At 45.3% G+C, this 13,626-nt stretch overlaps 1 protein-coding gene and 1 non-coding gene across 4 annotated transcripts in view; both read right to left on the bottom strand.

Annotated features, from left to right (window-relative positions):
- Ptpn3 (protein tyrosine phosphatase non-receptor type 3) overlaps nt 1–13,626 on the bottom strand; it is a 119,362-nt gene that overhangs the window by 40,529 nt on the left and 65,207 nt on the right. For all 3 annotated transcript variants that reach the window (XM_035439872.1, XM_027403048.2, XM_035439871.1), the window contains exons 11-14: nt 10,919–10,982; nt 9,489–9,661; nt 5,279–5,413; nt 2,377–2,553 (exon numbers count right to left, since the gene is read on the bottom strand). In XM_035439872.1, the coding sequence (XP_035295763.1) occupies nt 2,377–2,553; nt 5,279–5,413; nt 9,489–9,661; nt 10,919–10,982 (549 nt within the window). The remainder of the gene's footprint in view (nt 1–2,376; nt 2,554–5,278; nt 5,414–9,488; nt 9,662–10,918; nt 10,983–13,626) is intronic.
- Nucleotides 11,515–11,673, bottom strand: LOC113834448. Its single transcript, XR_003482957.1, has one exon. It is a non-coding gene; the product is annotated as a U1 spliceosomal RNA (small nuclear RNA).

The raw sequence follows: 13,626 nt of genomic DNA, 5'->3' as shown, positions 1-13,626 counted from the left end.
CCTTATTGAATTGCATTTTGTGGTCCCTTCTCCACAACCAGCAAGTACGATGATGTACTCAGGGAGAAACAGGGTTCTTTAGAATGTCCAGGTGTCACGGGACAAGAGGCAAGACCTCAGTCACCAGAGGCATGGGAATACAAGGGCTCTCAGAGGTCACCCACCTACTCTACAGCTGTGCAGCTAGGTCAGAGGTGGCAATTACTTCGCAGGTAAGCCAAGTGATGCTCCTAAACTTGACTTCTGGGGGTTTGCTCTACTTTCAGTGAATGGCAGAGCCATCCCGCTGGTAAGCTAGGATGATAGTCGGGCAGAAACTGCTGACTGATATGGAGGGGTCGTGCACGTGTGACTCCACAATGCTTAAAATGCATGTGCATGTCCTAGTTGCTGAACGCACATCTTATTTTAGTTGGCTTAAATCTGAGCAGCTGCCTGCAGTGGGCGGCTGCCGTACTGGACAGTGAAAATCCGGACGCTCAATAGCGAGAGTATATGTGGGCTTCCCCAAGCCCTTGGATGGGGCTCCCTATGCCCTCTGGTCGGCTTATATGAAGGGAACAGAGTCTGGAGGTCAAGTTGGACTCAGACTGTTTCTGATGGCCACCATCTGTACTACTGTTTTGCCATTATAGAGCTGCTCGTAATTTACAAGTTTGTAAAGCCACAGGTTCATGAATGAAGCTCACACCCTTCTATTGCAGCTTCCACGACAGTGCAGTAGGCTGCAAACTACAGTGACAGAGAGCGATCACTTCAACAAAAGAATACTTCGGTTCAGGTCACAAAGAAATAATGAGGACAGGGGTCATTTAAGCAGAGGTGTTAAAAACACAGACCATCTGAAGACCATGTTTGCTGTGGGCAGGTACAGAGAAACAAGCTCCCTACCCTTCCACCACTGCATGGAATCGGGAAGACCAGAAATTCACCCGTGAATACCTAATGCACACGCAGGATGTACTTAATGCTAGAAGCTTTAGCAGCTTCGTCGGTAAACATTTACAGATTGACTCAAGTGCCTGTTTGCTAATCCTTCTCCAACAGGGGAGACATTACCTTTCTTGGTTTGGGCCATTATTTGGGGCTTAATGGTTTGAATGCCCAATGGCTAAGACTGGCTTCCAAATGCCTTACCCTTTCCTATCATGATTTAACTTAGAGATATCATTTATGACCTACGTCTTATCGGCTTCAAAATATGATAGCTTATCCCAAACACACAGGTACGGCAGAACTGTATACCAAAGGTGAGGAATGCGGAGAAGAGACTACCAGACACCTGGGTTGGGGGAAGCAAATGCAATTGAGTCTAACACTTAAGCAGCTCTGAGCTCTCTGATAATCAAGGCAAAAAGGGAGCAGGTGCACCAGCTGTGACTGAGTAACTAAGACTCAAGCCTGCCATTCAGAACAGACACTTTTTCCTGGCCTTGTTCAATGAGGGGAATGTCACTTTAGGAAGAGTGGACGTAAATTAGGTAGGGTGGCACATGACTGCAATCCCAGCATTTAGGAGGTGGAAGACAGGAGAAGCAAGAGTTCAGAATTGTCTTCAGCTACACAGCAAGTTAGAGGTAAGCTTGGACTCCATGAAGTCAGTGGCAAGAGAACACTATATATAAGACCAGATCCTCAGTGGTCCCATATTGCAAGCCACAGCAGAAGGGCCAAAGGAAGTCCATTGCCGCATCTGTCTCAAACAACAACAGAGGCCACGGAAGACTTGAGAGGAAACCGTCCTTGACAAACACTTCACAATAAAAAGCCTACTTTAAAATCTTTAATTATGGGCCTGTGCATGCCCAAGGACAAGTGGTGGAAGTTGGTTCTCTCCTTCCACCATGTGGGTATCAGACTCAGGTCAACAGACTTGGCAATAAGTGCCTTCACCCACTGAGCCATTTTGGTAGCCCTGTTTTGTTTTGTTTTTCTCTCTTTACACTATTAATTTAAAATGAAAAGGAAACAAAACCCGAGGGCATACTGTTCTAAGAAGGCTCCTGGATGTCAGAATGGTCCTCATGACTAAGGTCGCAGGTCAAGCTTAAATGATGCAGAGAAATCATGGCAAGCATGGCCCTGAGTCTGTACTTGCACGATACAGAAATATCTTACACAAGGCACTGCTTGTCTCCTGGGCAGTACAAGACTACAGGTACTGAGAGAGTCATATCTGTCCTTCTCTGAGCTCCAGGCACATAGGTTGTCTCCTGTTCAGACAGACATTTGCATTTATGTTCCCATCTCAGGAGAGTGCCTTTGGGAGCTTGCTGCAGTCACCAGCTTCTGCCTCTTCTCAGCTGGCACTCGGGCCTGAGCAAACTCTTCACCAGCCCAAAAGGGATACAAAGACAGAAAATATGTGATTCTTACTCTCGGTGTGGGCTGTGGTTCTGGGAAACTTCAGAATCGCTGTCTTTTGGGGACAGAGATCCCTTGTAAGTATAGAACACATCTTCGGTTTCCGTGATGTAGGTCATCTCATTGGCAAGGTTGTCTGCAGAGGAGTGGCGGGGCTTTCGGATTTCGTGCCGGAGCCGAGGACTTCGCCTGCAAAGGGGAGAGGTGCAGTGCCAAGTGCTGAGAGCAGTTCCCACACAGGGGATTGACCCAATGGCAGCTGTGTGACCTTGTGACCTGGCATCTTCATGGATGCCCTGACTGGTGCTTAGAAAGTCAGCTCCAGTGCTGGGTGTGGTGGTACACACCCTTAACTCCAGCTCTTGGGAGGATCGAATGTTATGGGGCAACCAGGGGAATTAATGAGAACTTGTCTCAAGAATAACCAAAACAAATATGTCAAAGCCAGTGAAGTCATTCTTACCGTAGTAGACTCCAGACAGGGCAACACAGTTCCCTGATATGTTCGAGTAAGTAGTGTAGCTCCCAGAACCATAGTCTCAGCTTAGAAATAGGCAAAACTAAACTGGTTTAGGCCTTCTGGTCAGTGAGTAAAGATTAAGGGTGAGCTACTCTTCCAGAAGGCTCAAGCCATCTTGAACTTTTCTCACCAATCCAACAATGCACACTGACAGGTTTGAAAGGCAAAGTGTGTGACTTCTCACTGAATTTCCCTTGATCCAAGGAGGAAAACTAACTTTAGAACTTATGTGCATGTGTGATGTATGTGGGTGTGTGTGTCCAAGCATGTGCATATATAGGTTGATGTCGAGTGTCTTCTTGTGTCACTTTTACTTTATTTTTTGAAATAGGGTCTCTCACTGAACTTGGAGCTCATCAACCCAACGAGGCTGGCTGGCCAGACCCTGGGGTCCTCCAGTTTCTGCCTCCCAGCCCTGGGATTATAGGCATCTATGTCAATGCCTTACTTTTCAATGTGAATGCTAACATCTGAACTCAGTCCTCCTGTTTGCACAGCAAGCACTTTACACACAGCCATCTGTGCAGACCAAAGATTTTTTTTTTTAAATGTTCTCCTTATTCAGCACCTATAATGTGATGGGCATCAGAACACTACCCTGCTTTCTATTATCAGCAATAGTCAGGTGACCTTAGATAAGTCCTATTACCTCTGGGACTCAGCTGTGCTTACAGCTCCTGAGAATGAGCCAAATGAGACAGTGTTCATGGAACATTTGGGACTGCACCTGGGTGCCAGGCCCTGGCCCTGAATCACATGACCTTATTGCCCTCTTCTCCTGAAGTGGTCCCAGCTTCCCTTTGTCAGCTATTTCTCTCTAGGAGTCTCAGGGACTTACAACCCCCCTGTTCCTGCATAATCAACGTGTGTCCATTGTGGAAGCAAGATGGCTCTTGCAACTCCTGGGAGAGGATCTTTAATTCGAAACAAGAGAGCCAAGCCAGGGATGCAGTAACATCAAACCTTGCTATTCTCCTGGATCTCACCAGGGGCTCTCTCTGGTTCCTTGACAAATTTCCACATAAATTAAGTTGGTGCTTTACAGCACACATGTCATCATCATCATCATCATCACCATTGTCCAGGACACATGGCCCCCTGTGGAGGGTCCTTTCCTAGCAGGCCTCTGCCCATATCCCTCAAGCCCATAAATCCTAACTAGGAAACATACGGGTCCACCTGTCTTGCAAGCCATGCTGTTAATCCTAGGGAGCCAGGGTACAATCTTTCCCTGCTTCACTTCTCCTGTTGATGATGCTTGGCCTTTTAGGAGACATTCACAAAGACAGCTGATATCTTTGTGGAGCATTAAAATGCCAATAGAAGATTCCATGTGACCCTTTTCTGAAATAAGTTTAAGAAGAAGCATTCATACATTATTCCATTTGTGGAAACTTAGAACCCTGAGGGTTTCTTTTCTCTTTTCATCCTTTATCCTTTTAACTTCTTTACCACAAACTTCTTACAGCATAATGTGTTCAAGATGCTGCCATACGCTATGATTCTAAGGAGGACATTACAGCAGGCCTTGGGCTCCAAATGTTACTTTTTATTTATTTGCAGGGTTGTAGAATGAAACCAGGGTCTGCCCATGCTGTATAAGTACTTTATCACTAAGCTAAGGCCTTGGGCCCTGCCTCAATTTTTTTTTTTAATTATTATTATCATCATTATTTTGGTTTTTCAAGACAGGGTTTCTCTGTGTAGTCCTGGCTGTCCTGGAACTCACTTTGTAGATCAGGCTGGCCTCAAACTCAGAGATCCCCCTGCCTCTGCCTCTGAATGCTGGGATTAAAGGTATGTGCTACCACCACCCAGTTTTTATAGAAGTACTTCAGGAGTACAGTGAGATAGGAAGGATAACATCTGATATTCTAGCATAGCAGAGTAACGATAATCAACTGAATATTTCCAAACAGTCAACAGAAAGGATGTATTTATTTGTTTTGTTTGTTTGTGTGAGATTGGGTCCATGTAGCCCAAGCTGGCCTTGAACTCTTGGTTCTTTTGCCTCAGGCTCTTGCATGCTAAGCCTACAAGTATTTGCCACATGTCCAGCTACTAGAAGGGATCTTAAAGTTCTCAACACAAAGAATTGCTATTTGTCTGACAGACATGACAGATAACTTGACTTGAATACTACACATGTAATGGAATGTCACAGCGCATCCATGGATAGGTGAATTTGTTATTACTATTTTAAGGCCACCTTAGCAGTACCCAGTATGGAAAGGGTCTGAATGCCTTGACCTCAGGAGACTGGCTCCTTCTGCAACATGTAGAACACACATAGAAGTCTGACTGTAGGCCACCCCTGTTGAAGAGTTTAAAGCCCACTTTGTGTTTTTAAAAGAGAGAATCTGCTGCTAGTGCACAGCACAAAAGAGGACATACCAGTTGGGGGTGATGGGTGGGGACCGAGAGGGCAGGCTCTTGGTTTCTAGCCGTTCCACTGATAAGGACCTCCTCATGGCTGAGTTCCATACCATTCCTCCAATCACCTTTTTGCAGTATTGATTATTTACAGACCTGAAAAACCAGATGCAGGGTCACTTTCCACACCGACATGGTCAATAAGAAGCGAGTGCAGCATCCATAAAATACAGTGTCCCTGGCACCTTCTCTGAAGGCACTTACTTAGTACCCCAGTGACACCAGCCCTGGCCACACAAGCTAGTGAGGAGTGGAGGCAGACAGTTTCCAGAGTACTCATTAAAAAAAAAAAAAGTTTTTGTTTTTCAAGACAAGGTTTCTCTGTGTGGCTTTGGAGCCTGTCCTGGCACTCTGAAGACCAGGCTGGCCTCGAACTCACAGAGATCCACCTGCTTCTGTCTCCTAATGCTGGGATTAAGGGCGTGCGGTACCATCACCAGGTTCCCTTTAAAAAATTTTTAAGATTAGATTTATTTATTTTGTGTGGGTGTGTGTACACACGTGAGTGGGCATGCTGTGTGCCATGGTGTGCTTGTGGAGGTCAGTAAACAACTTGCAAGAGTCACTTTTGTCTTTCCACCATGTGGGGCTGGGGATCCAATTCAGGCCATCAGGCTTGGCAGCAATGCCGTTACCTGCTGAACCATCCCGTTGGCCCCAGACTTCCTTTCTTGTTCGTTTTTTCTTCAGGTTATATCTGGTCTTTTGGTGAAAATGTTTCTGTGTTGGCGCCACTTTAAACAGTCGAGCTGCTTCTAGACTATCACCAAAGCTACCAGGTTAGAGGGAGCACCAGAATAGCACAGACCAGCACATCTCCAGGAACTTCAATAGATCTACCTCACTTGCCTCCCACTGGCATGAACAAAAGCACAGTCATCCTTCCAGATGGTCCCTGTGCCCCCGGCCAGCAGAGGCGGCAGCCATAAATCACTGGGAAATCTTTGACAGAGAAGCTAAGGATGTACTTAGAACAGCTTCAGGTCATAGTCTTTGAATGTGTTATCTGAAGGATAGTTCTGAAGTTTATTTATAGTTAGAAAATTGAAATCCCAAGGAATAGATTACCTTAGTAAATCATTTGAAGTCTGGCTGGAGGTTAACAGTTGGGGCATTTCCAATTTTACACCCTGCTCTAATGTCTTAAATATTCCATATATTTCCTTATGGCCTAAAACCAACTAACGGATAAAAACAACAGAACAAAGAAGTACAATAAAAATCCAGGTTCTAGTTTATAATAATGAATGTCGCTGTCATTCTCATCAAAATGCTCACTGGTGTATCACCAGGTGACCCTTTCCTGAGGTCAGTTATATGAGAAGCCACATGACCACTGATTAAGGATGTAAGATTAAAATAAGGGGAAGCAGGCAGCGTGACTCCGAGGTTTAATGTGGCAGATCCCTAAAGCACGTGTCACCAGTTATTAATAGAAACTTGAAACCGTTCCATTATCTCTGGAAAATAATGATCAAATTGCCCTTTCATGGAACCTATCAGAGGGCCCAACACACAGATATATGGATGTACCCTGGGGCTGGGCTGGACCTTGGTTTCCTCATCTGTGAAATGAATGGAAGTGGTAAGGGCTGGTCAGAAGGCTCTGGGGTATTGGTGCTTGCCACCAAGTCTGATGACTTGAATTCCATCCCTGAGACCCACAGGATAGAAGAGAATTGACTCCCAGTTGTCCTCGGACCTCCACATGTGTACCATGGCATGCATGTGTCTTTCTCCACCCCATCCCTACATGTAAATAAGTAATTGTAAAACACACAAAAAAATGTAAGAGTCAACACGAACAGTATGCTGATGACTTGTACCCCAAACTGCCTTCCATGCCTCAAGTGACCCTCTGTAGAGGATTAAACATGGCTGCTAGTGGCCGATTGTCACAAGACCCCTGCCCATCAGGGTAGGTCTAATGGAACAGAAGAGTCACTGGTGAACCCTTCCTGAATTCCTAACCCACAAATTCTGAGATATAATAGACTATTGTTGCTGTAAGCACCAAAATAGGGGTCCTCGTGTCACAGAAGATGACCAGAACCCCAGCATCCTGTACTCGCTGCAGATGGAGAAGTTTTCAGATAAGGAAACTGAGGCAGCAAACTGAAACTCAAGTGAGAGATGGAGCACTTGTGCCACCTCCAACCTGCCTGGAGAATTAGTTCTAGCCAATTCAGTTTTTTGTTTGTTTGGTTTTTCAAGACAGGTTTTCTCTGTATAGCCCTGGCTGTCCTGGAACTCGCTCTGTAGATTAGGCTGGCCTCAAACTCAGAGACCTACCTGCCTCTGCCTCTGGAGTGCTGGATTAAAGGTGTGCACCACCACTGCCCATCGAAGTCTAGCCAATTCCTACTTGGAAGAAAACTGCTTCCTTCTAATGACCACATAAACAGTAATATTATAACATCTGGGTGGGATCACACAAATTGACAAGGAGGCCCCCTGCAAACTCCATGCCAACTCATTGCACTTCTGTAGTGAGACTGTAGTAAGATCACTACTTACATGGCCACTCCACAGCAAGGAAGCTGTGCATAGCAGAGTTCACTGGTATATTTATGCCTTGTGCTTTAGCTCAAATATATTTTTATGCTGAAGAGGCCACAAAAATGATTTTTTGCTTCTTCAACCTGAACTTCTTGACTATTCAAATCTGCCAATCTGACCTGCTGCAGTGCCTGCATCTGATTCCACAGCTCTGAGCACACGCCCAGACGCTCACAGACACAGGGCCGCTAATCTGCTATTGCTGCTCCTGCTACTGCATGGGCTAGGATCCTGAGGCTCCGGTGAGAGATGCCAGACCTGGAATGTTCAGCATTACTTCTACCAGGGAAGTCCCCAGGATGGCGTGACCCAGTGAGTGCCTAACAAAGAGGCATGGCCCCAACCGCTGCAGCTAACTGGGCTGTCAATGCTGGCACTGAGAAACAGTAGCAGGTGAGTTCTTTGTAGACAGTGGAGCTATTGCTGGTGGCTGAGCTCACCATGCTTGAGTCCATCTCATCCAATGCCTCTGGCTGGCTAGAGGGACCACCATGCAGGAAGAGGATTTGGTTTCCATGTAGCATACTGGGTACGAGGCAGCTCCATGGGGGGGCCTCAACAACATTAACCTTATGGCCTACTCAGTAGTAGATAGAATTGAATGCATACAAATACTATACATAACTATAAGAGCTAAACACTTTAAAAAATATGTTTGGTCTTGGTTCATAAGAAATAACACCACCCCTACCAGAGGCAATTTGCCTCTTACTAAATCATTACATTACCTAAAGACTAACATGTAATAGGAAAGCCACTACAATGCTCTTATCAAATTTCACATCAAATAATAGCTCATACTTGAACCTCATTTAGAAAAAGCCACATTTACGACAATCAATCACAATTTTGAAAAACCAGCGAATGACTTAGAAATTCTAACAATGTGGTAAACAATTTCTGTTGCCTCTTATACAAAGCTGTCTTGGAACCAACAAAATAAAAACATAGGCCCCACAGTTACTTTACTCAAAGACCCAATATATATTATTTTAAAAAATTATAATGTATATGACATACATATGCAAATTTATTTTACTGTTCTTATCACTAAATATTTTGAATATTATTCCTGTAGGTAGCATTTATCTCAAGTTCATTGCAAGAATTAAATATAATTAAGTATGTTCCTTTTATAAATACCAGATAATTGTCAATTATAATTATTATTTTGCAGCTATTATTGGCAATACATTCCGAAGCCACCAGACTCTGGAAACCTTTGTTCACTTTTATGGGGTGCCTATGAACTAATGTTCTGTGGGAGGGGCTGGCTTACTAGCCTCAGGCTGTGAAAAGCCTAATATGCTGGCAATGACACTCAGTGTCCTTGGGCAGGGTGTGGTGGCAATTGCAATTCCAGCTGTCTGGGAACTCAGACAACAGCAGGGTTGAGGGGGCAAAAACTAACCCTGAGGATATGAGATGTACCTGAGTAGGTATATAAAGAGCACAACTTCTCCTGGAGACACTCAGCTGCCATTCAGGGATCTAAAATCTGGGGTCGGGCCTCAGAGCTGCCTCTCTGCCCAAGGATGTCCATGACCCACAGGCAACTAGCACACATTAATATCTCAGCTTAACATGGATAGTCCCCCTAAAGTATACTCACTTTTTGGGGTTCCTGGAGCCTAGTGTCCAGTACTGAGACAGAACATTCTTTTCCTGAGGTAGTAACTTCTTTGCCTGAAAGAATGAATGGTGCTCGACGCAGGATTTCCACAAGTTTTTGCAAGATCGGTAATTTAGCATGTTGAAGGCCACGATATGTTCCCTGGATTCAGCCTGGGAGGGAGAAGAGTAGAGGATTCACTGTAATGGATGTACAGGATGACTAAAATGTGTCAAGCTTGCAACCCACATGGAATAACCAGGGAAGACGTGATAAAGGGAAGAAGCAGGCTTCCAGACACTTCAGACACCCCAGTGTCCCAGGAATATTTTGGAGCAGGATTGTCTCTATGGGTGTGGTAATAAAAATGACCGGAATCCATGTCCCCTAATCATGGGGTGAGTCCTTCACAAACACTGTTGTTTCAAACCTTCGTATAGTTTAAGAGGGAGCTTACTTGGAGCTGCCATCTGATAAACTTGGGAACTCAACCTTGGAAATGCCTCTTTCCTGAAGAAATACTCTTCCACCAAGCAGGTAGTAGAGACATTAGAACCCTGGGATTTTCCATTTCTTGCCCTAGAGTGAATTCCAGTGCTTACATGTAATAAACAGTTCCCTCCCTGGCTTTGCTTTCAGTCTACCTGCATTTAGGTTTTCTGATTCCATATAAAACTTGGTGCCATCCTGACCCTGCTTGCCCTAGGGATGGGAGTCGATGGGCAGTCAGGTAACCCAGTACTCATTGGTACTCTGAGCTCTAGTAATCCTGTTTCAAAGTGCCCATTCACTGAGTGGGGTCAGTCTAAGGGCATATCATCTTTGAAAAGTTGGGAAATGGACACAGTGACAGCCAGTGGCAACGATGCAGCATAACAAGACAGGGTGTGGTGTGGAAAGGGCAGGCGCCTCGGTTCAAATTCCAGCTCCTTCACTCTGAGGCTGCGGGAGCTTGGGCTTTCTTACTAAGTGTATTTCTGTTGTGGCTAAGCAAACAAATAGAGTTGTCTAGGATCCTGCCGACTCTGCTTGTAAGACCCAGTCACAAACTATCACCCGAGAAACACACTAAAGGAAGGAATTGGTGGTGTGGATGCTTCCTGCTACGCAGCCGTGGGCTCTGCTAGGTGCTCAGCCTGGGCCCTTTTGTCTAATCCAAACAGCTCCTGGAGAAGTGGGCATTACTTGAACTTCTAGAAACAAGGTAATATGGGCTAGAGGCAGTGCCAGGGGAAGAGCCAGGATCTTTAGAGTCTCTGCATCTAAAACAAGTTAATTTTCCAACCAGAGGACAACTGAAGACCTGATGACCAGTATTCCCTTCCTAAAACACAGAAAGCCATCCCTGAAGGTCTGGAGGAAGCCTCGACAACACAGCAAACACAGCAAGCGTGGACAGAACCCATGCAGCAAACCTGGGCAGCACTCACCTGTTTTTGCCGCTGGTGTATGAAGAACTTTTTCCTTTTGAAAGAAATTTTGAGTATGTTCACCCTGTAAAAAGCAAAGCAAAACAAAACCACACATAACACAAAAAATAAAGCAAAATGCAAATCAAACAAAGACATCAGGGCTCAGCCAGGGTATAGCTGACCCTCTTCTGCATGAGTCCTCTATTTCATGATCCGATGACTGCTGGCTGCTGGGAGTGTGCCTCGGCTGAATTCAAGGAGCTGACCGAGCTGGATCTCCATGGGGCCTCTGGACTGTGAGATAGCTTTTAAATAACTGGGAGTGTGGGCCATGCGCACTCTTTGCTGTAAGTCTCTTTGTGCCTATGTGGGGGAAGACAGCTGAGGGCAGTGTGGAGCAGAGGGAGGACAGACCTGGGTTGTACCCCAGTTCTGTTACTTAACAGTCACGTGTGAAAGAACCTCTTTACCATGTGCATAATACGGAATGAAAGCTACCAGTATTTTCTTCCTTCCTTCCTTCTGTCCGTCCTTCCTTCCTTCCTTCCTTCCTTCCTTCCTTCCTTCCTTCCTTCCTTCCTTCCTTCCTTCCTTTCTTCCCCCTCTCTCTTCTGGGGAGAGCACGCAGAAGTCCTCCACTACTACAAATTATGTGGTCGAGTTTCCCAATTTGGGGAAATCACAGGGGTCACCACATCCGGAGTGCAATGGATAAGCCTCACCCTGGGAAAACCACCTATGTGATCATGGCATCTACCCTGCTAGGTAAGTATACCAAGTATTTTCATATACTAGGCCACTGCCACAGGTTTTATAAACACTGCCTCCATTGCATCTTGCAACAGTCCCAAACAATATTTATCCAGAACAGGAAGTAGGGGTGCAGAGATTAAACTGCTGGGAGCCATGCTCTTAAGCTTGGGGCTCAACCTCCAGAGCCTATGATCTTGGACCCTATGACATCTTCTGAGTGGTTCTTCACAGCCTTTCTCACCATGGTTCTATGACAATATAGATGTAGTAAGCATGCCAAGTTATTACATGATACTTAATGCACCATAGGCACTCAGAGTTGGTACTTTTGATTAAAACTGGTGAATGAGATCAGGGTGTGTGTGTGTGTATACATATGTGAAGGCCAGAGGTCTTCCTTGGGTGTCCTTCCTCAGGTGCTGTCCACATTATTCTTTGAGACAGGGTCTCTCATTTGACCTGAAGCTTACCGACAAGGTGAGGTTAGGCTGGCTGGCCCTCGACCTCAGAGATTACCCTTTCTGACCCCCTAGGTTTGGGATTACAAATATGCACCACCATGCTCAATAGAAGTTCACCTGTTAAACAGATTGTATTCACTATGACAAGCTACTATAATCCACACAATATTTGAGGGAAGAAAGGAACTCTATTATTCTCTAGGATTGTATCAAGACCTTGATAAGAACATTCTAGAACAGAAAGGTCGAATAAGTAAAGTGAAAGTTTATTCATGTGACATTTCCCAGTGGATCAGCAAAACACACACACACACACACACACACACCCACACACACACACAAACTTGCATTATACATTAAAAGGGAATACCTAGTTTAAATAAGAAATAAGATACTTTTATTTGACAAGTGAATTTTGGGAGTGACTGCAGGCCAGTCATGTAAGGATCAGAAGGCTCTTAGGGCCAGTTCTTCTGAGGCACCCATCACAGAGCATGTGATGCCCTGATGTGGGTAGGTCTCCTCTATACAGTTTGTGTTGAAGGGCATACACAGGAATTGCTATTTCACAGAGGTCTGGAGAACAAACTCATTCCTTACAGAGTTCTTAGCCTTGTCTTGCTTAACACAACTGCTTGTGTGCCAATGGCTTCATGGGGGGGGGGCTGCTAGGACCCCTGGTTCAGAGTGTTCTGCGTCAATGTTTACAACTCTCTCTTTGGCTGTGTTCTCCATTAGAGCAAATCTGAAGAACATAGATGTGATTTTCAGGCTGAAGGCCCTACAGTGGCTTCTCTACTGCCCTTTAGCCACAAGGAAAGATGGAATGTACTGAGTGTGTAGATAGACTAAGTCCTGTGCCAGGTTCCAGGGACAGAAAGAACAAGACAGTGGGTACTGCAATCTGGACATTCATTATCTAGGAAATAGGTACCAAATGATGCATACAGCCATATCCCTGTGACCACTGCATGCTAGAGACTCTAGTTCTCATTAGAACATCAAGGATTATGTCTCCACTCCGGTGTCCTGTGAGTCTCTCGGTGTCTAGGTCACTCTCTAGCAGCTGGCTATGGCACACCATGCTCTAGTCTAATCTACCCTGTACTAACCCATTATGTTCTCCCATGTTCCTGGAGATACACTCACTCTGTACCTTCTTTCTAGAATGTATCCCTGAGGCCAAAGCCTACCCTCCTTAGAGTCACTCCTACAGGCTCTGGGCCCTTCTGCACCCTGCCCTGTGGTCTGACCTATTATTATTTTGAGTTTACTCTCCAGTGCTGACCTTCCTACTGGTCTCTGAGGTTATCACTTGTTACAGTTTGAGTGTGAAGTGTTTATATGTTTGAACACTGGGTCCCCAGCTGGTGGTACTGTTTGGGAAGTTGTGGAACCTTTGGGAAATTCGGCCTAGCTATCAGAAGTAGATCAGTAGGAGTGGAGTGCACCCTGAAGGTTCCAACCTGAGCTCTGTTTCCTGATCTACTGAGATCAGGCAGGTTGCAAACT

The sequence above is a fragment of the Cricetulus griseus genome, chromosome 2 (assembly GCF_003668045.3).
Source record: "Cricetulus griseus strain 17A/GY chromosome 2, alternate assembly CriGri-PICRH-1.0, whole genome shotgun sequence".
NCBI classification, from domain to species: Eukaryota; Metazoa; Chordata; class Mammalia; order Rodentia; family Cricetidae; genus Cricetulus; species Cricetulus griseus.
Note: the sequence above shows the minus strand (reverse complement) of the source record. Positions and strands in the feature narration are given on the sequence as shown.